Source organism: Emys orbicularis, chromosome 8 (genome assembly GCF_028017835.1).
Source record: "Emys orbicularis isolate rEmyOrb1 chromosome 8, rEmyOrb1.hap1, whole genome shotgun sequence".
Classification (NCBI taxonomy): domain Eukaryota; kingdom Metazoa; phylum Chordata; order Testudines; family Emydidae; genus Emys; species Emys orbicularis.
In genome coordinates, this window is record NC_088690.1 from 104,293,360 (window position 1) to 104,321,188 (window position 27,829).

A 27,829-nucleotide genomic window follows, 5' to 3' on the forward strand; every position below is an offset into this window, starting at 1 on the left:
AGGAATGATAATGGGAAGAAAATGTCCAAAGGATAGCCACTGGCCTGGACAGATTAGTTGATGCAGAAAGGTTAGAAAAGCTGGAATTGTATGTGCTAAAAAAGAGGCATTCAGATTCATGTGCTGCATCCCAGGTATCTAATAACACTTCTCAGCACTTACTGCTTTTGATACCCCTATTTTTTAAAAAAAGACAGCACCCTATAGGTGTAACTCAAACGATTAATTTTGATGTTATTTACCCAGTAGGGAGGAAAAGACTCACACAGGGGTTACAAAGAAAGACTAAGTTGAAGTGAGCTTATGTTCTATTAAGGCATGTCATTTTGTGGGTAAACCTCTAAAATACATGCAAGAAAGGTACATAGTTCTAACTCTCTAAGAACTCGCCTACATGGCAAGTCACTGCATTGCAAACCAGGGTGTTTATGTACAGCACACCAGTTTGCAGCATAACAACATCCTGGACGCTGCTACAACACACTGGAAGTCCCGGAGCTCATATTAGAGGAGGGGCATGGAATGGATCAGAGCTGAATCAGTGCCCCAGGGGTGGTAATTCGCTGCTGGCCTATACCAGCTCCATTGCTTCCCTTTTGCTGCTCCTGAGGTGCACAGCTTTGTGCTGCCTCTTACTATGGAGACACAATATAGCCCACAATGTACTGCTCAAAATTTTGTAAAACCTTGATATAAAAATCATGCAATAAAGGCCAAACACAAAGACAAGATCTCATGACAACTGTCTTTTCCGTACATCTTTTGTTTAAGAAAGTTCCAACTTATTTCCAGTTACATATAAGAAGTCATTCATTTTAAACAGTCGATAGTTTTAAAATATTTTTGAGACACTGACTTCTTCAACAGCACTCTGAAATGATGCATTTATTATGTAAATGTAGCAAAATAATTGTGAAGCGATGCAACTGGATACAAATCTAAGAATGGCTTCAGGAGATGAATTCGCTTCAGGCCTGAGGGTATTTTTTCCTTAGAAAGTTCTAAGCACATTTTCCTCTGAAACCCTTTGGGTCCAGAACCAGATTGCTAATGCTAAATCTTCCTTTATCGGGATGCGAAAAGACATTCTTTATACAGATGACCTTTGGTTTCCTTGTGAAGATCAGCCAGTGGGCAAAGACCAACTGATTGTATACAAATCCAAAAAGTCTAAATACTGAGATAAGTGTATTAAATGAAGATATTGATATAATAGGCATCGGGTGGAGTGATGATGATGATCAGTGGGATATGGTAATAACAGAGTACAGATATAGGTTACATACATATCGGAATAACAGAGTAGGTTGCACTGGTGGGGGAGGGGCACTGTAAGTGAAAGAAAGCATAGAGTCAAATACAGTAAAAATCTTAAATGAATCAACCAGTTCCATAGAATCTCTATGAACAGAAATTCCATGCTTGAATAATAAGAGTATAGCAGTAGGAATATACTACTGACCACCTGACCAGGATAGTGACAGTGATTATGAAATGCTCAGGGAGATTAGAGAGGCTACAAAAACAGAAAACCTAATAATAATGGAGGCTATCAACTTGGGAACACGTCACCTCAGGACAGGATGCAGAGATAAAATTTCTAGGCACCATTAATGACTGCTTCTTAGAGCAGCTAGTCCTGGAACCCACAAGGGGAGAGGCAGACTGTGAAGAGTTACAGCAACAAGATACAAAGGGATCTCACAAAACTGGGTGACTGGGCAACAAAATGGCAGATGAAATTTAATGTAGATAAGTGCAAAGTAATGCACAGTAAACAACAATCCCAATAATACATACAAAATGATGGGGTCTAAATTACTACTCAAGAAAGAGATCTGGCAGTCATTGTGGATAGTTCTCTGAAAAGATCCGCTCAATCTGTAGTGGCAGTCAAAAAAGCTAACAGTGTTAGGAACTGTTAGGAAAGGGATTGATAATAAGACAGAAAATATCATAATGTCACTATATAAATCCATGGTACGCCCACACTTTAAATACTCCATGCACTTCTGGTCACCCCATCTCAAAAAAGATATATTAGAATTGGGAAAAGTACAAAAAAGAGCAACAAAAATGATTAGGGATATGGAATGGCTTCCATATGAGGAGAGATTAAAAAGACTGGGACTGTTCAGCTTGGAAGACAGACGATTAAAGGAGGATATGACAGAGGTCTATAAAATCATGAATGATGTGGAGAAAGCAAATAAGGAAGTGTCATTTACTCCAGGGGTCACCCAATGAAATGAATAGGCAGCAGGTTTAAAACAAACATAAGGAAGTACTTCTTCACACAGAGCACAGTCAGCCTGTGGAACTCATTGCCAGGGGATGTTGTGAAGGCCAAAAGTATAACCGAGTTCAAGAAAGCTCTTTCCTTTTACTGCTCTCTTTGTATTCCCCTCCTCGGCAGGCTGATCACTTCATTAAATTGAGCTGGTTTGGTTATGCCTGTGAAGCCTTAAGAGGCACGTGCATCCTCAAAGTAATCCATTTTGGGGGTGCCCCTGTAGCAATAAAAAGGAGCAGATGGTGGAAAGAGATAACTAAGATGCCTTGGACACCTCCATGGTCTAGAGAAGGTGTTCCAGTGGAGATTTCTCTGTGCTACATTAAATTTTCAAGATGCTACTGAGAGTGTAAATAAGCTCTTTGGCTGTATTAAGTTCACCTCCAGGTGAAAAAAAAATCACTCCTATTTTTTCCTCTCTTAAAAGGAAAAAAAAGAGGGAAATTTGCACTGTTTCAAGAATTGGACCTTCAGCCAATGTAATATCTGTCCTTCTGATTTAAATTAAGCACCTTGGTTCAGGTACTATGTCTTCCTCTCTCTAACTGACAGCATCTCAGGACATAATACTAATATGAATAACATGCACTGAAATAAGGAAATAATAAAACAAATTAGCTAGGATCAGATTCCAATTGCTCTTCAGTCTGTTGCTAGGCCATAATGTTATTGTGTTTCTAAAATCTACTCAGCTGGTCTGGGACGTTTATCTTTTACATTTGGTGGAGCTGTGTGAAATGTAAAAAAAGCCTCATAGAAATATTTCTAGGTGTTGTTTTGTATTTTTAGTGATGATGGAAATGAGGCTAATTATTTTCCTGTTAATTTAGTTGTTGTATAATTTAATGAAGTCACTAAAACTCAACTCATGTAAGTCACTTCTTGGAGAGTCAAAAAAAGCAATGTTATGTGCCAGAAGGTGTATTTATTTTTAATTAAACAGGAGTACTTGTGGCACCTTAGAGACTACTCTGAAACCTGTCATTATTTTTAATTAGGAATTTCACATAAAGGTTTTTTGTTGATGTCGTTTTTGCATCCAGGGGAGATGGATGGTTTGGGGTAATAATGGGACATGGAATTTTGCACATGTAGGTCACCAGTTTGAATCCCTTCCAGATGCATAGTGAATGGAAGTTGTTAGGACTTCGAGCAGTTGTCAGATGGAATGTAAAATGTAATGGTCTCAGTCCAGCTCCTAGTGAACAGGTGTCCAAATCAGAAAAACCTCTGCCACCATTGACACTAATTGGGATCCTTGTTAGCAATCTCTGCAGAGAAGCCAATAACTGAATGAGCATGAAGCCTGCACTATACTCTCACCCTTAGTGGTGGTCATTGCAAGGCGGGGTTGAGGCAGATGGGTGGGATGAAGAGGTACACTCGCCTTGCTGCTGCCTGTGCTGTATTTTTTGTTAAACCAGCACTATATTCACTTAAGAAATGCAGTAAACGGTATTTATTTTATGCAGTACATTGTCAGAGTTATCATAAGGCTTTAGGCCCCAAAAATGCAATTACTTCATTTATCGTTGCTCAGGCCGATTGTCTACAGCAGTCCTGCTATGGGGGAAGTGAACTCTGGTTTGGTGCACATGCTAGTAGTGACTTCCAATTAAAGTAGTGGAGTTATGTGAACGATTTCCAATACAGTGCCCTGAGAGTTTACCCCTCTGAGCTTTGCACTGTGAATTCAGCTTTATTTACTGAGAGTCCGCTTGGTTTTAAATCCTGAACATGAGAGGACGCGGGCTTGAGTTTCAGCATTTTTGGTTTTGACTGTTGATATTGACCTGGAGAAAGGTAATTTATTGGAAGAAACTTATCAAGAGGCAATTTGAAGTGCAGGTAGAAACTGATGTTGTGTCTGACTTTCATCTGCATGCTGAAAGGCCATCCTAATAGTAACCTTTTCACTAGTAATATCCATCCATCACTGTAATATCTGAATACTTACATACTGCTTAATAGAGAGGCTTCATAATAAACCTTAACCTGAAAAGCCTGATCGTGTCATGAAAGCTCCCTGGTTTATTTAAAACAGCAACAATTGAAAAGTATTAAACTAATATAATTAACTATCTTCATAAGTGACCTTCCATAATGGCCTCTTTGATGCAGCCCCTGACCACGGGTCACAAAGCAGCTTCTTATCCATATGAATCACTGTCTTGTAAAGTTTAGTCCTGCAACGGTTCCATTGTTGTGTCCCTGAATGCATGTTGTACACACACACAAGGCCACACATCAGGGAAGGGAGCAAAGCCATAGGAACAGCACACAAATCACGGAGCATGTGAAGAGGTAAGGCAAGTCCGTGCCAGCCTCTCCTCCCACCATGGCGCTGCCTCCATCCCCGCCAGAGTGCACAAGCTGAGCCACACACAACTAGGAGGTGGCCTGCCAGAGAGAGCAATGGCTGGGAAACACACAGTCCGCACAAGAGACCATGTAATCACCTATCTGAGCAGCAGCAAGTCCCCCAGCGTGGCACTTGAACCCCACCATAGAGTGCATCCACAGAGGGAGGGGGCAGCCAAATGGAAGCCAACCGGTTGTGTGGCCTCCCACGATGGCATTGCTGAGGGGTGGGGGAGGTTCAGAGGGACCATGGAACGACACCACCTCCTCATGAATTTCTGACCTCCACAGGCTCCACCCCCTGCCTTTTGTGCTGCCCCTGACCTTGCATCCTGAGGGTGGTTCTGGCAGAATGGCAGGTCTCCGTAGGATAGCTCTCCCCTCCCCTTTATAGGGGTCTGGGCCTCTTACAGAAGTTCTCTCAGCTGATGTTTGCACACTGAGCAAATCCTGCTTGCCTTCCTCAGATGAGTAGAATGACTGAAGCCAATGGCACTACTTGCCTAAGATGAGCTGGATAGATCTGTGTATATTACGTATAGCTTTTCCTTTTTGATGTACTCAAACTCAAATCAGATAACACAGGAGCAGCTATCAGGAAATGGGGTAATGAAAAGTTCAGCATGATCTCTCTACCCTGCCTAAGTTGTCTTTAGCCGCAAGGAAATGGTGTTATCCTCTTACTTTGTTAGAGAAACGTGTGTTATGAATGACATAAACTTCCCTATTACTTAACCCCTCTGCCTGTTCCTCCATGTCACTGACAACCTAGAGCTGCAGTTCAAGGATGCAGTTTCCAGAGTGAAACTTTACTCTTCCTTGAATTTAACGCTTAAAATAGCAGACAGTGCAGCACTACTCTAGGCTTTCAGTTAGACTCTAAGTGGTAGTTTTCAGAAGCAGCATTTGGAGATGAAACTTGATACTCAGAGTAGATGAGCCTAAAACTAAACCTCCTCTAAATCTCCTCAGTACGGTGAAAAGAATGTTGGCCTAACACAAGAGAGGCAGGTTGTGTAGCGGATTGAGCATGGGCCCTGATTCACGGTGTGCGCTTGGCAGGTCACATTTACACACTGTGTGTGTGTGTGTGTGTGTGTGTGTGTGTGTGTGTGTGTGTGTGTGTGTGTGTGTGTGTGTGTGTGTGTGTGTGCGCGCGCAAGGTGCCCGAAGCAGTCCCACTCATTAGGGTTACATGAGTGCAAAACCCTGACTAGCATATGCATGTTTTGTGAGCCGTTGTAAAACTGGGGTTCTTAATGGCAGTTTCCCCAGCTATAAATTGTGAATGATACTTTCCTGCAAGCAGGCAGGTGTTGTGGGGTTAGTTAGCATTTGGGTACCACGCGTTGGAGATGTAAGCACAGTAACTACTACTGAGGACTTAAAAATACCAGCTTCTCTTTTGGGTGACCCTCCTCCAACAAGTCCAGAACTCTGTGTTCAGGGGCATCATTTGCTATGGGGGAAGAGGCACAATTGTCCCCCCCACACACATGTTGATTTGAACCTTCCCCAAACTTTTCATAGGTCTGTATGCTCCTTCTTTTGCCTTCCCGCCCCAACTTTACAGGATATCATATAATCACATAATGTTCTGCATGCTGACAGAACTTTGCCTTCCCTCTCTCCAGAATTTTTCTGAAACGGCGCCCCTAACTGTGTTTATAGAGATTGCAGAAATGCACGTGTACGCGTTGCAAATATGAACATGAATGCAATGGCGTTCCTCTGGTAGTCCTGCTGGCTGCATTCTTTAGAGGATGTGGGATATTAAATGAACACGGATCCTGTTCCCTGAAGTGTTGGGAAAGCAGAATCCTCTTCAGCTGCAAAAGATATAACCAGGCTGGAATGCAGAGGGCTTCTGTGACACATGAATGCAAATGCCCAATTCATGTGCATTTGTGGTCTCAGCAAACCCCAGCACTGTGATTATTCAGCAGGGCTGGCTCTAGGTTTTTTGCCGCCCCAAGCACAAAAAAACCCAAAAAACCTCCGAGAGCACAACTACCGAAGGCGGGGGGGGGGAAAGCCTCCCGGAATGCCGCCCCTGGAATTGTGCCACCCCAAGCACGTGCTTGGTTTGCTGGTGCCTAGAGCCGGTCCTGTTATTCAGAGTAGTGCAAGCCCAGAGGACATGACCTCCACCTCAAGAAGCTCACAATCTAGATCAGATAAAGAATTCAGAGTCAGATATACTACAAGACTGGGGGGGTCAGATCTGCCAGAAATGTAGGGTTAGCACTGAGGGGATTGGGGAAAGAAATGAGTTTTCAGAAGGGATGTGAGAACAAAGAAAAGGAGGTTGTTTGGTGCACTGAGTGTCAAGTGTGAACAGCAGCAAAGATGAAGATGCAAAGAAGGCAGTCGGGAGGAGTGCAGAATATGAATGTTGTGGGGGGGGTGGGGGATGTAGGCAGAGGGAATACAAGGAAATTAGAGCAGAGCTGCAGGCAGGGGCAAGGTTGTGCAGGGTCTCAAAGGAGAGGGCAAGAAGCTTGGAGCTAATGTAGAAGGTGAGAAGCAACCAATAAAGGATTCAGCAAGAAACAGGGCTGGTAATCTCACAAGGATAGGCTCTCTCTCAAGATTTCTGTTCCTTTCTGCTTTCAGCTAATTTGAAAACACAGTGTTTGTGTTTCTGATCCGTCCTGGAACCAAGCCAATACACTTGCAAATGGGGGGGGGGGAGAGAGAAAAAGTAAGTTAGGGTTGATATTTGAGTAAAGATGGGCTTGAGTGGCAGTAATCAGATGTGGACCCTAACCCCCTTTTTCTCCCCAAAATGTAAGTGGCATTCTTATCCAGGGTTTGGGTCAGAATCACATCTAGTTTTGAGCTTGATTTGATTCAACCAGTTCATTCATTCTTAGTTGGAATCAGAGTATTGTTCTAGTTTCCTACTGGTTGGGCAGAGAAGGGTTAAACTGAAACAAAGTTCGCTCCATATTTCAGTTGAAAGAACATGCAAGAGAGAGAACATCGTAATTTAGCAATGATGCATGTCAGGCCTGTGTAGTGTGACTCACCAACCGTTGTTTGCCCATGTTCTCATAGGGTTTGACACCAGCATACTACCAATCTGTAAGGATTCATTAGGCTGGATGTTCAACAAACTGGATATGAACTATGACCTCCTGCTGGATCACTCAGAGATCAATGCAATTTATCTCGATAAGTATGAGCCGTGCATTAAACCCCTCTTCAACTCATGTGACTCCTTCAAAGACGGAAAGCTTTCTAACAATGAATGGTGCTACTGCTTTCAGAAGCCAGGAGGTAAGTCATTCCATTATGTAACATAAAACTGATCTATAATTAATTACTATAGATGCTAAAATAATGGTATGGAAAATGTAATTTGACAAAATATCTTTTCTATTATTGTTGTTGTTAATAATATTTATGCAAAACAGCCATCACCATATGTCCTGGGATGATGATAAGAGGCTTTAAAGTATGATTCAGTGGACAGAGCATTGGACAGGATGTTAGGAGATGTTAGGGAGCATTTACAAACTTGGGAATCATGTTTAGACACCTAAATAAGAATGGCCAGATAAGTGGTGAGCAACTTACAGCTGCCACTGAAGTCAATGGGAATTGTACGTGCTCCTCACATGGGAAGTTCAGGCTATACGTGTAGGTGCCTAAATATGGAATTAGGTACCTAACTTTAGCCAGACAAATTTAAAACTTTTGGTTTAAATGTTACCATATTCAGATTAATATTTGAAAATAAATTATACATTTGAATACCTTATAGTTGTCTTGATACGTTCTGGTTTCTCTTTTTCACAAATATGTAGTGGTTTTTTTAGGATTTTCTAGGTTTCAACATCTTTCTTACATTTTGACTGCACTGCCATTTATCTTGAATTGGTAATTCATAGCCCTTTTCATTTAAAAATAAAAAGCCCTTTTCATTGAAAAATAAAAAGCCCTTTTCTTTATCCCTGGTGAGAAAGGGCATTGTGTAGCAATGGCAAATACTGTCAATTACACGTATTTCACTGTGAAACAAACAAAGAAGCAATCAAATTATTGGCACTTCAATTCAGGAATTAGTTCTATTGCTAATAAAAGGCTTATGAACTAGTGTTCTTATTAATGTGGAAATTAGTCTATTAGCAAATCATAAATTAGAAGCCTGGCATTATTTCAGTTTGATGAAGGAGAAGAAAAAAATGTTTAACAACCCAAATGGCCCCAAAACACTATTATTAAGTATAGTGTGTTTTGAATTTTTTAATTAGTAAAGCTAATGACATACATTTGTTTTGCAGTGTATTACCAGCATATGGGGTTATTTCATTCCCAGGTGTACAATAGACTACATTTCATGTAAATAGTGAAGCCAATCATTAGAGAGTCTGTCCCGTACCATCTGGAAACTGACTTTCATACATTATATTTTAGGTCTCCCTTGCCAGAATGAAATGAACAGGATTCAAAAGCTAAGTAGGGGGAAGAGTCTGTTGGGTAAGTTTGATTACATGCCACTCATTTCAATAACTAATTAAAGCTCTGTGATTATTGTAACTTTATGTGCAGTTATCGTTTTTCAATTAGAAATTAATATTTTGAGCCTGTGCCTGATGTTTCATGAAATTAAACCAATAATGAGATGTCAACATACATTTATGGCAACTAATTCAGAACAAATTTATATCACCTCACCAAAAACATGAATATTATTCTATATAGGTTCTTACACATGCTTGTCACCATAGTATCTGAGCATGTAAATGCAAAAGAGAGTATTTTTTAATTAAAATCTCCTGTGACTAGTTAAAAAAAGCAGAGTACGTAGATGAAGAGAGTTCAGATTCTTCCAATTATAAGCTTAGAAATACATTTGTTGGAATAAAATTTTGTCTAACTGCACTTTTAAATGTTTTGTTTTTCTACTTCCTGTTGGTGATATTGAGCTATGGGACATATAGTGTCTTTTTTAAAAGCTGAAAAGTCAGACTGTTAAATTGATAACTGCATACCAGTGAAACCTCAAGGTGTTGTGTGGACTGCAATCTATGTGGCATTATTGTAGTGCATCTCCAATTTATTAACTTACATAGGGCCAAATCACACGGGGTGGGTATTGGCAGCAGTTAGAGTAAAAAGACTGAATTTGGCCCCAAAACATCAGTGGGAGTTTTACTTGACTGAAGATTGCAAATATAAGGACTGCAAGATTTGCCTGATAATCAGCAATTCATATTAAATATTTAACAAGTTTTAATTGGGCAAAATACAGAACATACAAGCCGACTAAGTGTAAGGTGCATAGCTGTCTGATATCCTATTCTGACTCATGAATATTCAGATTAGCAACGAATGTAAATTTATTTTCGTTTCCAAAGACTTTGGAATTATCCCTGAGAATTGTAGGGAACACTAGGATAGGTGGAATAGCCAGCAAATGGTTCAGTTTGCAGATTGTTGCATAGGTGGTTGCGCTCTCTCTCTCTCTCTCTTTTTCATGGAGACTTTTATGGGTGAGATTTTCAAAGCCACTTAACAGAATGGATTGACCAATTCCTAATATTTTCTAATGGGAATTGGGTGTCCAGGTCCATTAGACAACATGGAAAATCCAGCCCTACATTTCTTCGGTCTTTATTTTGTGCAGTATGAAATAAATGTCAGCTAGGCTGAAAAATGGTTTGTTCTAACACATGGGGAAAATAATGGCTATTCACACAGTGCTTAGAACATACAAACATACAAACAACCTCCTTTTCTTGCCAGTGGTATCAGATCACAATAGCTGGAGTAAAATGACAAAATAACACTGGTATAAAATGTTCTCTTACCACAAATAATTATGTCAGTCTACAATATTTTATTTTTTAAAAGGAAGGAAAAAAACTGGCTCAATTCAACAAATCAGTAGGTTTCTGTAATACTTTTCTCTACAGGCTAGAAGAAAATATAGAAAGGAGGAACTCTCTGGTTCAGTTAGCAACTTGAAAGTCTTCCTGCATAATAACACCCTTCTGAGAGCCTCTTATCTGATCCCATTGCTATTTAGACAGAGCAGAACAATGTGGGGTTTTTTCTTGTCTCAGTTGCAAAATCATGCAGGTGGAAAACAAAACATACACATGACAAAAATGCTGCTTGTAGTAACCATAAAGATAAAAAAGATATGAGCGGCAAAGGGACTGTTCTTTAATTATTCTCTTTCTCTGATATGTAAAATGAAATATTTATATTCTGGACACTGTGCATAAGGAAGATTTCTGTAAACTTGTATTGGTTGAAAAAATGAGGAGTTTGAGAATTGCCACAAAGTACTTCAAAGCCATTGTGATTAAATATGTTGTATTGTTGAATTTGGAGACTTTCAAATGCAGTCCATCATCCCAGCAGTTTGAATTAAAAAGTAAACAGCCCCATTAATCTTTTCCTGCCAGATTTACGTAGGGGGCTATTAAATGTAAAGACACTACTTTCAAAGAGCAAAACTGCTTAGCCCAATGGTTCTCAACCTATTTACCGTTGTGGGCCACATATGCAGCTCTCTCTGTGTTATGTGGACTGCATCCACACAATATATATACTACCTGTATGGCCCTGAGGATGTCACATGGGCCGCAGCTGTGTGCCAATCGGGCAGCGGGTTGAGAACCACTGGTTTAGCCTGTTCACACTTCTCCTACATCACTAAGGTATCTACCCTCTGCTTTCATCAGTATCTTCAAATTGGGTCTTTTCCTGTATCGATCCTGTGATATAATGGCTAATACAGGGACCTGCCTGCCAGCTTTCAGTTTGTATGCAGTGTTCTTGTGGCCTTGTTGGTCCCAGGATATTAGATAGACAAGGTGGGTGAGGTAATATCTTTTACTGGACCAAATTAGCTTGGGGAGAGAGAGCAGCTTACACAGCTCTTCTTTAGGTATCAGCTTTGCTGTTAATTCTATATATGGTACTAGTCTGGCCTCCATCGCTGTTGTATCTATGCACCTCACAGTCTTCAATCATTTATCCTCACAACACCCCTGGAGATTCAGCAGTGCTATCACCCTCATTTTAAAGATGGGAAATTGAAACACAAAGGGACTTGCCTAGGGTCACACTGGATGTTTGTGGCAGAAATGGAAATGAACCTGGGCCTCCCACAACCCAGCCTAGCTCTCTAACCAATGTTTTCTATATATTCTACAATAGATGGCCATTGATTATTATTCATTATCATTATGGTGGAGCAGTAGCAACGCCGTAGTTAAGATTGCGGCAGTGTTTTTATATTGATAGGAGTGTATCATTTCTAGGGTGCTTTAAGCATACCCAGAGTTTTACAAAACACTCCCTGCTCCTCAGACACAGGATGATAGTTGAAATGCAAGAAAACCCAGAGCCGCCATCACAAAAGAAGATGGTTTGACGCAGAAGAGAGGAAGCAGTTGACTCTTGGGTAATGGGAGGTTGAGCCAGGCATAAGAGGCAGTAAGAAGATGTGAAGCAGTGTGGGAACAGGAGACAAAAGGGAGCAGTTAGAGAGGAGGACAGAGAACAAGAGGGACAGGGATGTTGAACACCAAATCAAGAAACACTCGATTGGCAGCCTGTTTAATTAACTCTTAGGCCTGGTCTACACTTAAAATTAGATCAACTTAAGTACGTCACTCCCAGGTATGAAAAATTCACATTTCTGAGCACCGTAGTTAAGCTGACGTAGCACCTAGTGTAGACATGGCTAGGTCAACAGTAGCATTCTTCCATCTACCTAGCTACCACTGCGCAGAGAAGTGGATTGCCTACATTGAAGGAAAAACCCGTTCTGTCAACAAAGAAAACATCTACGCTACGGTGCTACAGTCGCACAGTGGCAACGCCATAGTTGTGCCACTGTAGCACTGGTAGTGTAGACATGCCTTTAAATCAAAACCCCATATATGACCCTCACTCACTGGGGAAGGCCCTCAGATCCTACAGTGATGGGGGCCATATAAGCAGGGGGATTAGAACAGAAATGTGGCTCTGGCCCCTGATCATTTCCCTCTCTATGATGGGCCATCGCAAAACCTGGGATCAAACTATCCCCCAAATGTGGATCTAAATCTAAATCACCTAAATGTGAAATCTAAATTCCAGACATTCAGGATTTGTGGTGTGACTCACCTTTAGTCAATGCTGTAAATGATATTGTAAAGGAATTTTTTGTTTCATAGGAATGTAAGCTCTTGGGGACACTTTGTCCCCAGTGGATTATTCCCACATCTGATAAATTAAGGAAAAAGTTAGAGTGCATTAAAATGTGGTCCTTACTCTGACAGCTGGGAAATATGAGCAGTGACCATGGTATGCAAGATGAGTTGCAGCCCCAACTCAGAGTATTTGCTCCTCCTCTAGCTACCTGATTTGCATCCACAACTAGCTATTCAAAGGCACTATTTAAATGCACATGCAAAATTACAGCACACAGGGAAATCACCCCTATTCTGTGCATTGTTCTTGGTCTTCCTTTTAACTCCTAGATAAACAGCGCCAAATTCACCAAAGGTGGGGACTCCTTTCAGAACAACTGAGTTGCACTCACTTATGCCAACAAAGAGATTTGTGTGAACATTGCACAAATGATACATGCTGAATTTCAAAGGCCAGGGGAGATGTTAGAGTTTCTCAGAAAAAGTCACAAGAATATTTTTATATATATATATAATGCACCAATCATTATTTGGAGCCAAATCCTTAGCTGGTGTAAATTGCTATAGACTCATTGAATTCAATGAATTTACACCAGTTAAGGATCACATAGTTTCATTGACTCTGATGAAGCTATATCAGTTTACACCTGCTGAGGATCTGATCCTCTGTAATCTTCTTCAGGTTTGTCTAGTCCAATGCATGTCTTAGTCTTTAAATAAGAAAGGAAATGAGTATGAATATGGAAAGTCCTTCTGGATCAATATTGAAACAAGTGACTGAGCAGTGAGTGAACTTGGAAAACCGTATGGTTGAACGTGTCCACGCTATTATTGGACTGTGGGTAAATAAAGAAGATGTGTCTCTGGTGATCATAATCTTTCATCTTCCTTTCAATTGTCCTGGTACATGAACTTGCTAAGACCACTGCATCTGCTTGCTTGAAATAGCAAAGTTAATAAGTGTGAAAATGTTCTCTGAGATCAGGTCAGATATAGAACATGTTAATGTTCACATGTTTCAGAACTACATTTGTGACATTTAAAAATTAGACATCCACTTTAATATCTGCAGTGGGATGAGATGGTAAATTCAGAGATTCATAATGTATATATGACCAACTTCCCATTTATATGTCTTTTATATAAGTAATTGCATAGCATTTGGGCAATGTTTTCTCATTCATTTTTTCTATGGAAAATGTAGTAGTAATAGCCTTTTTGACATATATGAACAATCTGTAGAGCTGATCCATACACTGAAGTAGAAAAGTAAGTATTGTGTGACCAGTAAATCACTGGGCTCTTTGACAAAGAGAAAAGATACTTTCTCAAAAATCATTTAAGACAATAAGAGGTTGTTTTTCTGTGCCTGGAACAGAAGCAACCGGCAGAGAATGGAAAGTGTCTATACAGACCTCCCCTGGGAATGAAGCTAACTGATCTCCAAGGACAAGTGGGATTTTTGTATGGAAGCACATTTGCATTATATCTGTTGAAAGTTGTGGCAGAAATAGTACTGGCTTCTCTTGTCTCAAGAAACAAGAATGCACCACATTCTGAAAGGCTAATGTGCAATGGTTTTGTTATGAGACAAATCTTCAGCTATTTTTTTGTTTGGCCTCAGTATCCTACTATCTCTCCCTGAAAAGCTCAAGCATTAGTGATTCTTTAATACTTCTAGTAAATCTGGAGTTATACTTAAATTTAGTATGAATTAAATAGCAAGCAGGTGGCTGATGCCTTGCAGGTGTAATTATAAACTTGTGGAAGGATTCATATGATAAACACTAGAAAAAAGGGAAATTTAAAATGAAACATGGAAATAATTTTGTCTTGGGTAGGGCTACATATGGGAGGACAAGGTGTAAGAATGGCATTTTAACCCTGAAAGGAGCCCTATAGAGATGTTAATCATTCAAGGGTGTATTGTAGCTGGCACCAGTGCACACAGAGGGAGTAAAGAGAATTAAGAAATCCCAATCCTGTGTGGTTGCATTAGGGCTATCCCAGTCCTTGTCTGGATCTTCAGCACAGCAAAGCCCATGCACAGCCAGTGCTCTTGTGAGCAAGTGGCTGGAAAGGAACAGGGAATGTATTGAGCAATTGTTCTGCCACCTCTCCCCAGAAGCACTGGACAGGAGAACAGGGGCATATTCTACATCTTGTAAAGGGCTGATACAGCATACTCCCCTCCCCAGGGGAAAAGAGGCACTGTGTCTCAGAGGTGGATCTCTGAGTCCCAGCTCTACCCTGGGCTCCTCCCGAACAGTGGAACTAATGCACCATCCCCTACACAGGGCTGTGTCTAGAGCACATTCTAGCCACCATCCCATGCTCAGGGCAGCCTTACAACAAGGAAAATGTACATTCTCATAAAATGTTCAGATAGTAACATAACGAGGAGTCTGGTGGCACCTTAAAGACTAACAGATTTATTTGGGCATAAGTTTTCGTGGGTAAAAAACCCATTTCATCAGATGCATGGAGTGCCTGCTCACTCTCTCTGAACGAACTCCCAATCCCAGATAAAACTCCCTCAACCCATCAGGGATTTGGCAAGACATCTCGGGAGAGATTTTGAAAGGCATAAATGGATTTCAGTGGAAGTTAGGCTCCTAAATACCATTTGTGCCTTCCGATCCCCCCTTCCTCCTTATGCTTAAATAACTTTGTTTGCTGAAGTTACATTTTTCAGCCCTTTGTTTGCATAGTGAAGATCTTTTTAGTTCTGCTTTAATGTGTGAAGTTCAACTTTATAGATAAGTAGTGCCGAGGGAATAATTCATAGTGAATAATTTACTCCACAAATGTAGCCTTTCTCTGCTTGCAGAACATCCGTGAACAGATGATGATTTGCTTGGAAAATGAGGATGATAACACTTAAATAATTCACAGGTGTGTCGTGAGGCTAAATGCATTAATATTTGTAAAGTGCTTTGAGATCCTTGGTACAAAGTGATCTCAACGTGCCACGTATTACTGCCACTAAGGGAGATGGAGGCTGCTAGGCTTGAGGCAGCAATGAGATCAAGAATCTGTTTGAAAGAAATAAAACATAAAAAGCTTCTGCGAGAGATAAGACTGGGAGGCCACATTTAGAAGTCCAGAATGTATATTTTCACTTTAAAATGGCACTACTTTTAATCAAAAAGGAGAAAATCTTACAGGTGGTCCAGAAATCAGGACCACTGGCTGGAATTTGAACCAATGCAAATGTTTTCAGTTAAAACTATATATATATATACACCTCAACCACGATATAAAGTGACCCGATATAACACGAATTCGGATATAACACGGTAAAGCAGCACTCCAGGGGGGCGAGGCTGCGCACTCCGGTGGATCAAAGCAAGTTCAATATAACGCGGTTTCACCTATATCGCGGTAAGATATTTTGGCTCCCGAGGACAGCGTTATATCGGGGTAGAGGTGTATATATATATATACACACTCTCTCTCTCTCTCTCTCTCCCCCAATGGGCAACAAATGAACTGAAGTCAACAACACTAGGTGCAAATATATATATGGAAATGGAGTTAAAATGGGAGCTTGGGTCAAACAAACCACAGTTGGAGTGTTGGTTTTGCAAATTGAGAACCTGATCCAGGACATTTTGTAAAACCAGAACCATTCCAGGTGGCTCCATCTGTAATTTATGCCATATTAAGGCATTTAATGTAAACAAGAAACAGGCCAACTACAGTGTATCTTCCTGCTTGAGACTCGGATTTACTAAGGATACCTTTTTCTTTATTCAGGTGTTTTCCTTCCACGGTGCAATGAAGAAGGATATTACAAAGCAACTCAGTGTCATGGAAGTACAGGGCAATGCTGGTGTGTTGATAAGTATGGAAATGAGATCGCCGGCTCAAGAAAACAAGGGACCGTTAGTTGTGGTGAGTAATGACCTGCTTCCCTAAGACAACACAAAAATTAACATCGTTGTAAGCCCAGAAATTGCTGTAAGATCAGCCATGATAACAAAAAGCGACAACACAGAAAACATAATTAACAGTCCCAAATGTTCCCATGTATTCCAGTTCACAATATAAAAGTGTCTCTGTGCCCCTACACGTACCTTTGTCTTGGAGCGTGTGTACAAGAGTATGAAATTGGCAATAACCACTGATAAGAAAATGTTTTTGCTACCAGCTTGGCAAATGCAGTAGTTGCTATTAAAATAAAAGATATGCGGTTGTTATGCCTGGTTATTAAATATATTGTTCCTTATACAGTAGAACCCACATTTACAGGGGCTTCATAAATCAGGGCTTCCCTAAGAAGGGAAAGTTTAACTATACAAAGTTTTATAAATTAACAAGCAGGCCCTTTAAAAGTGCTGATACTACAGTATTATTACACTGACATGTAAAATTACTGCACAGCTCTATATAATCAGGCAAACAAGATTTAAGTGGAATTCTTCAATGTGACTCAATGTAATGATAGCTTCAGTTGCTCTACTTCCAGCAAGAATAGAGAAGGCAAAGCTTTAGAAGCTCTAAAATATACACGATTACATCCTAAGTTGCTATATCAGGGTCAGCGGGTGCTTTTGCAGGAGCATATGTGCATGAATGTACATAAAATCAAGCAATTGCAACATATATCTAGCCTTTGAGAACCATTTGCACGTGTGGCTACCAAAGATGGGCACGCAGATTCCTGTGTGCCAGCCTCTGTCCTCACCCCAGCCAGATGCCAGGGCCGCCCAGAGGATTCAGGGGGCCTGGGGCAAAGCAATTTAGGGGGCCCCTTCCATAAAAAAAAGTTGCAATACTATAGAATACTATATTCTCGTGGGGGCCTGGGGCAAATTGCCCCACTAACCCCCCGCTCTGGGCGGCCCTGAGATATGCATCCAAAATAGTCAGGTAGCATATGTGTGCATGAGAAAGTGGATCAGTCCAATATCCCAGCTCCCTGGTGGCCCGATCCCAACCCACATACAGACAGCAATAGCGCAGCCCCATCCCCACCAAGGTGCCTGTGTGAATCAGTTGCACTGAGAGGGTGTTTCAGTGTCCGTGCACATTCAGTTCTTTGGTAGTCTGCTGAGATTAGCCACCGAGGAAGCAGTTAGTGTTGATTGTGACGGGGATTTTCTGAGGTCGACTAGAGCTGACTGGCCATTTTTGACCTGACATTTTTTATGGAAAATTGCTGATTCGTCAACACCAAAACTTTTGGCAGGAAAGGGTCAGTTTTGCTGACTTTCTTGACTCATGTTTTTTTGGGGGGGAGGGGGGGGGAGGTTAAACAAGTATTGCAATTGTCAATGTTCTGCCTCAGTATTTTCTAAATGAAAAATTCTGGTTTTCTGATTAAAAGCAACTTTTTGTTTAAAAAAAAAAAGCTAATTGGGATTAAAAAAAATAGGTTTAATGGTCAAAATTGAAACATAGTGTTTTGAAAGTATTGAAACAGAATCCTTCAACTGAACCAAACCAAATGTTGGGGGGAATTTTCAGTTTGTGAAAATTTTCAAGGTTTTGATATTTTGTCGTGAATCAGGACAAACGGGTTGGGTTGGTTTTTGGTTTTTTCCTTGAAATCTTGACAATTTTCATGGGTTGGGGAAATTGTTTTCCATACAGTTCTAATGTAGACATTTGACTTTCAGGAATTGATCCGAGACCACCAACTCATTTCATGTAGACCACCAAACAATCATCAGATGGTAATGATTTTCAGTCACCATTGAGCCTGGATGGATTTAAATTAGAAATCTAGAGATGCAAGGCCTTTGTATCTTATTCTAGATCCCACTGGACTATTACTTCCTCTCAAATTTGTGGTCATGGGCACAACAGATGTATGTACATTTTTAAGGGGACCTGCTGTGCTATCCTTTGCTAAATTGCCTCTTTAAAAAATCAATTTACGGCAAAAAAAAAAATAAAGTAGTTTACATAGTCAGGACATTAACAAGCATTGACTAAAGAGATTTTTGGGTTGTTGGGTAAGAGAATGACCTTTAACTCTTACCTATTTTAGAAGAAGAGCAAGAAACCTCGGGGGATTTTGGCAGTGGTGGATCTGTTGTATTACTGGATGATTTGGAACAGGACCGTGAAGCAGCGAAAAAGGACAAAGAAGGGAAAATGAAGATTCATGTAAGAGCGGCTAATGAGGATGATGAAGATGAAGATGATGATAAGGATGATGAAATTGGTTATATATGGTAGTTGTCACCGTTCTGAGGACTCATGTTTTGCACAATATTGCAAGTCACTTCATATCTCTGCAATTGTATCTAAGAACATCAGGCACAAAATATCTCTCCTCTCTGTTTAATTTTTACAGTATATATCATTTTCAAGACGGCTTTTTTCCAACTAGCTACTGGTTTGAATACAGTTAATTTTTTTCCCTCTATCAACGGGGCTATGAGTTTTGTTAGTTTTGTTTAAGCAAAGTTTCATAGCTTACTCCCCGCCTGCACAGCTTGTGAAATATAGTTTATGGGATTAAAAAAGAAGAGAGAAAAAACAAACCAGTGCAAGAATTAAAAGCCCATTTTATGTTATCAACATTGGAGAAGTTTTGTCATCAGCTGTTAACTGAATTTTCTGACCATGCTATAAGTAATTGCTTTTCTTTTATGCAGTAGGTAATATAGAAAAGCAGGTGCCTCAGTTTCTGTCCCATGTCTGGCACTTGTCACTAAAGAGCAAGTCATCTGTGTATAATAACTTCTGGCTCACTAATATTGATGGTTTTAAGTCAGGAAGAAATCCATCAGTATTTTTTCTCACTTGCTCTAAGAATGATTACTACAGGCTAAGTTCTGCCGTGATTGAAGTCAATGTTAAAACTCCCGTTGGCTGTAAATGTGCAGGATCAGGTCATTGTCACCTCGTTTTCATAGTAAACAATATGATCTCGATCCTGAGAGATGCTGAGCGTCCGCAGCTACCACCGACTTCGAGCCTCGTAGCCGGGGAACATAATTTAACCACCTTCCTGAATGTTGGAATGTTATGTAAATCTAGATCATTGTAACCATTTTCCAACTAACAAATCTTGGGTTTCTGTTTTAATTAGTTTGCACTAAGAGTTTGCAATGTCATGCAAGCTGCCTCTGTTTCTAGAGTAACACACCAATGGATCTGCTGGAAATCCCCTGTTCTTCATTTACCCTAAGTAACTCCTCATTTGGAAGCTAGGAAGCTGTCAAAGATACTCCCCATCAAAAGTAATAAGCTGTCTCTTCTTTATTTTAAATTGTTAATATTATTTAGTCTGTATAAAAAACAACCTTAGATAGTCATGTTTCCAACTAACATCTTTTCTGCTTAATATGAAATATCGTGCACTTCTAATACACACCTATAAAATAGAAGAATATTATTAAAATTGAATCCTCTGATTCTTTAAGCCGTTCCCATTTATTCATATCTCCACAGCTGTATCACAGCATTCTGAAGCTAAATTATTTACTTCCCTTCCCTGTTGAAAGTCATGGGTAAAATGAATGTACCATATCATGGCTTTTATCCCTTTTGTTATTTTATCCAGATTATCAGACAACACGATAACAATGAGGAGTCATGGGACAGAATACATTTGTTAGCAATTCATTTTTGTGTTTAAGAGGACAAAAGTGACCCATAATAGAACTTTAATTCCAAAATCTTTTAGGGTCAAATGCACCATGAGGTGACAGGAGTAATTCCATTTAAGTTAATGGAGTTATACCAGAAATGAATTTGGCCTATAGGCATTTCAAAGAAACCCTTTATAGTTCTGTTAAAGACACTACTTCCTTATGTGAATTGACTTGCATTTTCAAAAGCAGCTGAGGGGTGCAGTTTACCCTCAGACCATTAGTCAATATAAGTAGTACTTTGCCTGCTTATCTATCTTGCATGTTCCATGATTCATTTTGGGGGGTAAATCATGTCATTACAAGGTAAAGTTTGCAAAATCAAATCTACCAATATAAATGCCAAATTCCATTCCAAAAACAGGATGTTTCACCCATTTCCTTTGGGTTTCATGTCCTGAGGCCAGCAGTCTGAATTTACTGTTCTTGTGACACATGAGCCCAAGTCAGACATCCTTCTCCGGAAAAAGAACAGGAGTACTTGTGGCACCGTAGAGACTAACAAATTTTTTTGAGCATAAGCTTTCGTGGGCTACAGCCCACTTCTTCGGATCAAGAAGTGGGCTGTAGCCCATGAAAGCTTATGCTCAAATAAATTTGTTAGTCTCTAAGGTGCCACAAGTACTCCTGTTCGTTTTGCAGATACAGACTAACACGGCTGCTACTCTGAATCCTTCTCAGGGTGTACCTTCCAGATATACCCTTGGTGTTTGTATTGTCTGTTATCCTGTGGGTCTTTAGTGACTGAGGGGGAAAGCATTGCTTTAAATGTTTCCAAATAAAGGCCTGATCCTGCAAATTCTTCAGCCCACATAAGTTTAGGGATTTGCAGGCTCCAACCCAAAGGTTTCATACTAGAGAATCCACTGTATGTATGATCTTATTATGCAAGCCCAACAAATGGACTCTCTATGCCTTGTATTGTTTTCCGGGCACCATCACTGTACCTATCTGCTAGTAGCTAAGACTTAAAACATTTTAGCAATGTAACTTGAATCTTTGGCTAGAATTCGTGTGTGCACAAACACACACACACAGCTGAAATACACACTAGCTCCTGTAGTTGACATTATAAACTGCAAAAGTTGGTTTTATTTTTAAAGTCTTGTTTCAAAACCTTTGCCTGCAATTTCTTTTGAAGAAAGAAAATTTGCTCATTACGAACAGAACTTGTCTGAAAGGGAGAAATAATTTGTTTCTGCTTATCTAGGCCATGTCAATGTGTGCAGGTGATTTGAACGTAAAAGGAAAGGCTTCATTCACACACATCCATGGAATTCACTGGTACAATAATGCAACAAAATGGGAAAAGCCCCTTGACAACGGGAATTGTGAACATCAAATGAGCTTATATTTCACTGTTTCAAACACAGCTTGTTATAGGTGCTTAGTTGTTTTCAGCTCTTTTATTCTCTGTTTGTCTGGAGCCATGACCTGAAAGTTGTTAAAGAGCTGGACTGGATGATTGGTGTTAATAGAAAAGGAAGCAGCCAGGATATCCACTGGGGTTTGGTTTGCTCTTTGGTTTTTTGCGGAAAAACGGTTGGCAGCTAAGGCAATTGGTGGAAATCCTACAATCCATTCTGATTCACTTTTTAGGGCAAGATTGAGCTTTTACCAGCCCTGAGTATGGAGCAGCACGTAGCCTCCGTGGCCCCGGAGCAGCCCCCAGAAAGCACTGTGCCTTCGGAGGAACTATAAATAAAAATAAATAAATATAAATAAATAAATTAATGGAGATATCCTATCTCCTAGAACTGGAAGGGACCTTGAAAGATCATCGAGTCCAGCCCCCTGCCTTCACTAGCAGGACCAAGTACTGATTTTGCCCCAGATCCCTAAGTGGCCCCCTCAAGGATTGAACTCACAACTCTTGAGGTGTGTCTACACTGCACTCTATGCACAGGGCGTGACTCAGGTTTGAGCCCCAAGTGCCCCCTCTGTCCATACATCAATAAATCTGACTCAGGCCAGCAAACACTCAGGACCAGGTCCTAGGACCCTGCTAGGGACTGTGCCTCAGTCCAACCCCTGTCATTTTGCAGTGTGGATGCAGCTCAAGCCACAGACATGAAGTATGGGTGCATTAGCACAGCTATGAGACCTGGGTCCAGCAATTGTAAGCCCAGTTTTACAATGCAGTGTGAATGCTCAAGCATGGGTTTGGAAATACACAAGCCTGGTTCCCACAGATTCAGGTTTACAAGGCAGTGTAGACATACCTTTGGTGCCCATGCAGGAGGAGAGTACTGTTTAGCCCTAACCAGACAGCATGACATGGCCTCCAGAGGCGCTCTCAGGCCGCAGGAGAATCCTGCAATGAAGTTCTCATTGTGCTAAAATTGCGGGTGGGGAGGGTTGTTTTAGGGAGTTGTGTATGTGGCAAGAAATAATAAATGCAGCCACTATTTTGCATGATCCAGATGATTATGTCCTGTCTGTGATACTGGTGAGTTGACTTCTTTATTTGACTTGTAATGTTTATAAATCGCTACCAGATGAGCATAAGAGAGACAAAGATGGGACGCCCATTCTGCTCTGCTGTAAAATGAGCGACAAGAACAGCAACAAAATGGGCCTGGTCCTGACCTCATTTACACTGGTGTGAATCAGCAGCAAGGCCATTGATTTTACTGGGGTTAGATGGTATAAAACTGTTGTGAAATCGGCAGCATCCCCAGTGTGTTCCAGACCAAACTAGTGATTTGGAACAGCCTCAGGAAGCTGGGCTTTGACTCCTTTTATTTTGCTTCCATCTCTTGAAAATCACTTTTTATAAATTACAGACCTTGAAAAGAATTCTTCTCTCCTGGCCTTGGAGAAAAATGATGGCGATTTGCAAAAGGAACAAACACATCTTGTAGTTCGACATCATTGTTACTTGTAGTGACCCTTGAGCACCATCAATATCTTGCATCTCGCACATCAGGGCTGGCTTCATTCTGGGATTGATTTTAATCAGATGAAATCTCTGGTTTTGCCCACGGCCTTTCCCAAGCTTATGGCCTTGCCATTTCACTGACACCAGGCCTCACCATCAAAGCAGAAGGGGCACCACCCTGTGCCATGAAATCAAGGGGGTATCCACAATCATTAAGAACTATATCACGAAAGGTGACACCATCCCAACATTCTGCTAGTGCTAAACTCATCCCAGGGCAGATGGCTCCTACACAGTTCTATGCACCACATAAAGCCTGGAGAGTCAAATCTTCTGCTCCCCTTACAGCCTGTGTAATCAGGTACTGTTCAGGAGAAGCACAGGTGGGTAGGGAAGATCCGAGCAGTGGCTGCAGCCTCTCTGCTCCATTTGCACAGGGCGTCAGGTTACTGCATCCACATACATACAGATCCTGTAGGATCCTCTTTCATTCCCTACATTGTTTAAATATTGCCTTAAATAAATGCAATCAGTCTCACAGCTTAATTGAACAGGCACTCTGGCCACTCCAATGCCAGCAGGTCTTCGTCCTCGTTCTCTCTAGCGCTCGGGCCTCATCCCGTAGCCTCTTCTCACCTGACTCTTCCAGGTGAGACTGGCTGGATTTATTTTCAGCAAATAGGAAGTAATCAACATAAAAGCGAATGCATTACAGTCCAAGACCTGTGTTCAGATGTACCTGCACAAGTCCCATCAGAGTCAATGGGGTGTTGCGTGTACATCTGAAGGCAGAATCCGGCCTTGAACAACTTCTGCTGTAGTTCCCTGGGTGACACTCAACTTGGTCTGGAGGGCTTGTGCGAAGCTCTTTGCCCCAGTTCAGCTCACAGGCCCTGGTTCAGGAAAGCTTAACTTTAAACACATGCTTACCTGCTTTCCTGAATGGAGGTCGTAATTTGAGAAGAGTAACGTCATTATCTAGTGTAGTAGAGTAGAAATACAACGTAGCACGTAAAAAACTATACAAGTTGTATAAAAGAATAATGCCCCATATTTTGGTAAGAATTGTGTGAGGCGGAGCCGCATGCTTTGAGAAAAGCAGCTGAGAATATGTCTGGATCCGGGGGCAGTTTCCCAGCTGATGTAAAGCTCCACTGAAGTCAATGGATCCATGACAGTTTCCACCAGCTGCCACCTGGCAAATCAACGTGCTCAGCAGAATAATATAATTTTGCCAATCACAGTTTCCCACCGAGTATAGTAACTCCTGATTTTTAACTTTTTGTTATCTTATTACTGCTGTTGTTAGATTAAGACAGCAGTGAAAGTACATGCCATTAATGGTGGAATGACAAAGCAGAGTTCTTTCTATTGATTTTTTCCCCCGCCGATTGTAGAAGATGCTTTAAGAAGATATCCCAGTTTATTGAAGTAGTAAAGCAATGAGGCATTCAGGGCACTGTCTCCAGAGCCAGTGGCCATTGCAAACTGCAACAGAATTAAACAGCCCCTTTCTCAGGCTTCTCCTGCATGACAATCAGGAGGTTTGTAGGGAGCATTTCACTTGCTTCTGGCTTGATTTAATTCCCATTTTTGTTACAAAGTCAAATATTCCACTTGCCTCAAATTGTTGAGCTTCCAAATGTTTTCTCATTGTGAAAGATGGAAACAAAGGAGCTCCATTATTTAAAGATGGAGACTAATTTTATCACATTTCCTTTACAGATGAAAGATTATGAAACATCATGATGCTTTATGTTTCCAAGTGTCCTTTTCACTAGTATTGTTAACTCAAAATATCCCTTGAGTTCAGTTTCCGACACGATTTTTGTTGTTGGCATCTTCATGAACACTATGAGTACATCGAAATATTTTGGCTATTGTTTTAACCCATTTTCTGTGTTTATTTAATATTTATTCTACAGTTTATATTTCCAATGTAAAGTTTATATTGAAAACAACACAGTTTGTTAGTGAAAGCTTCTCTTTGCCTATCCAGCCTACTCTAGAGTCACAGTGTACTTTTCTGGCATAGGAATATTTTAATATTTGCATGTTTTTTGCAGAATTTTCCCACCCAGGCAGCAAATGACATAAGATCTAAGGTCATCATTTGCTACAGACCACCAGATCTCTCATGCTTAGCTTGTTACACTTTTTGGCTTACATTGCAGTCTGTTCTGTATGCCATTCTTGTTTCTTCAATACATAGACTGCTTTGTACAGGTACTATACATGAAAAAGCCCTTTCTACAGTAGGTGGGTTTTGGTCTTTTTATACTTTTCTCAATGCTGCTGATATCCGTTACTGTTAAATGTGATGTGTTGTAAGGAGAGATCCAAATATTACGTGTTTAAGTTTGATGTCCCTACTGTAGATGGAATGTAGGCTATCATAGTAAATTAGATTAGCATAATAAATTCTGAATGCTTTTTTCATAAGGAGTTAACTGGAATGTGAACATTTTGCTAACCTCCTTTGTTAACTGTAAATGCTTAATCGTAGTCCTAAATAGTTAAATTTTTGTCTGTCTCAATAAATTTTAATTTGTCTGCGACTCCTTTTTGCCTGCCTTTTGTTTTAAACTGGGGGGATCCAAACTACAGTATTGCTGTACTTAGAGTCAGCAACTGAAGCATGTGCTGAAGTGGCTGGTCCATGTTATTTTTCAGTTTTATTCCCTTTACTTCTGTTCAACGTCAGCTGTTACATCTGTGAAGTTAACGTCATGTCTTTAGAAAGCTGTACTTTAAAACAAAAACTGGTATCTGGGTGTATTAAAAATTGATTTAAAAAAAAAACTAATTAACTTAGTTTCTTTTCCAAGCTTGTTTCCTCCCCAATTAGGTTTTGCAAATTGTGGTTTTCTGTTAAATAATAAGTCTCTCCTGAAGGTATCCATCGCCATGCTATCTAGGCACTTTAACATCATTACCTACAATATAAATCAAGTGAAATTAAATGAAAATACCACTGGTAAAAAATAACAAACCATTTATAATTCATAATTGTATAAATCTCTGGTTTTGTGTCTCTGATTGGCTCATTAAGTCCGCTAATATCATCCAATGCATCTGGCTTATTTTCAGTACAATAACATTAATTGACTTTAAAGACCCAGTATTAAAAGCATAGTGCTGCCAGGTATTGAAAGGGAAATGATTTTTCCATTTCGTTTCTGCCCTATTTCCATACATTTTAATCAGCATAAAAGCATATTTCTTGGCTCAGAGAATGTGTTACCAGGGTTGCTCCTTAGATTCATAGATTCCAAGGCCAGAAGGGACCATTGTGATTATCTAGTCTGACGTCCTGTCTAAAACAGGCCATAGAACGTCCCCAAAATAACCCCTAGAGCAGATCTTTTAGACAAACATCCAGTCTTGATTTAAACATCGTCAGTGATGGAGAATCCACCACAACCCTTGGTAAACTGTTCCAATGGTTAATTACTCTCACTCTAAGCTGCTTATCTGGCCCCGATCACATCAGTATCTGAGCACTTCACAACCTTTCAGGTATTTATCCGCACACCACCCCTGTCAGTCAGGGCAGTGCTATTATTCCCATTGTGCATATTAGGAACTGAGGCACAGAGGGGCTAAGGATCACAGGTTTTAAAGATACTTAGCCGTTGCTGCACTCAGCATGACAGCACCTAACTGATGAAGGAACCTAGGTCTCATTTTCAAAAGGGATTTAAGCACTTGGGAGCCTAAATCCCATTGACTGCAACGGTGAGCACAGCAACACCTAAATATCTTTAAAAATCTGGGCCTCAGTGACTGGCCGAAGGTCAAACAGGAAGTTGGAGAAGTGACCTGAGGCCAAGTGACCTGAGGCCTCCCAAGTCCCAGATTTGCACTCTAACCACTGGGACCATCCTTCCGCTCAGTAGTGCTGTAAATTTACACGGCTCTCTACAAAGAGAGCGAGACGTTCCCTGCTCCAAAGACATTGGTCTCAATGGACAAGGCAAGGCATGAGGTCACATTCAGCACAGGGTGGATGGGGGAAGATTTTTGGTGAGGGAGGCCAGAGGAAGGATTCCTGGAAGAAGTGAGTGTAAAGAGGCAGTTGCACAGGAAGTGAGATAGTGGCTTAGGTGCAGGGATGCAAAGCTGAGAGAGTGAGGAGGAGATAAATGTAGAGAGACCGGTTGAAGTGGAGGCAAGGAGGAGGTAGAGGGAATCAGAGCAGAGATATAAATAGGGGAGAGATTGTAGAGGTGTCTGGGAGGTGAAAAAGAGGTGTTTGAGTGTAATAATATTTACTTTTATTGTGGTAGCGCCTAAGAGCCCCAGTCAAGGATCAGCACCCGTTGGCGCTAAGCACTATACAGACAAGTCACAAAGAAGCAGCTCCCTGCCCCAAGCACTTGCAGTCTGGGTGTCGGGACACAACATGGACAAAGAATGCAAACACTGTAATTGTGCATGCTAGTTGGGTGCACAACTGTGCACCTCACCCTTTTTTTTATTTATTTATTTAAACTGTCTGTCGCTTTACCTCCATCGAGGCTAA

At 40.7% G+C, this 27,829-nt stretch overlaps 1 protein-coding gene across 1 annotated transcript in view; it reads left to right on the forward strand.

Annotated features, from left to right (window-relative positions):
• Positions 1-19,002, forward strand: part of SPOCK1 (SPARC (osteonectin), cwcv and kazal like domains proteoglycan 1) — a 507,458-nt gene extending 488,456 nt beyond the window's left edge. Inside the window, exons 8-11 of the mRNA XM_065409410.1 lie at positions 7,715-7,936; positions 9,077-9,139; positions 16,573-16,710; positions 18,812-19,002. Of these exons, the coding sequence (XP_065265482.1) occupies positions 7,715-7,936; positions 9,077-9,139; positions 16,573-16,710; positions 18,812-19,002 (614 nt within the window). The remainder of the gene's footprint in view (positions 1-7,714; positions 7,937-9,076; positions 9,140-16,572; positions 16,711-18,811) is intronic.
• The last annotated feature ends 8,827 nt before the right edge of the window (positions 19,003-27,829 follow it).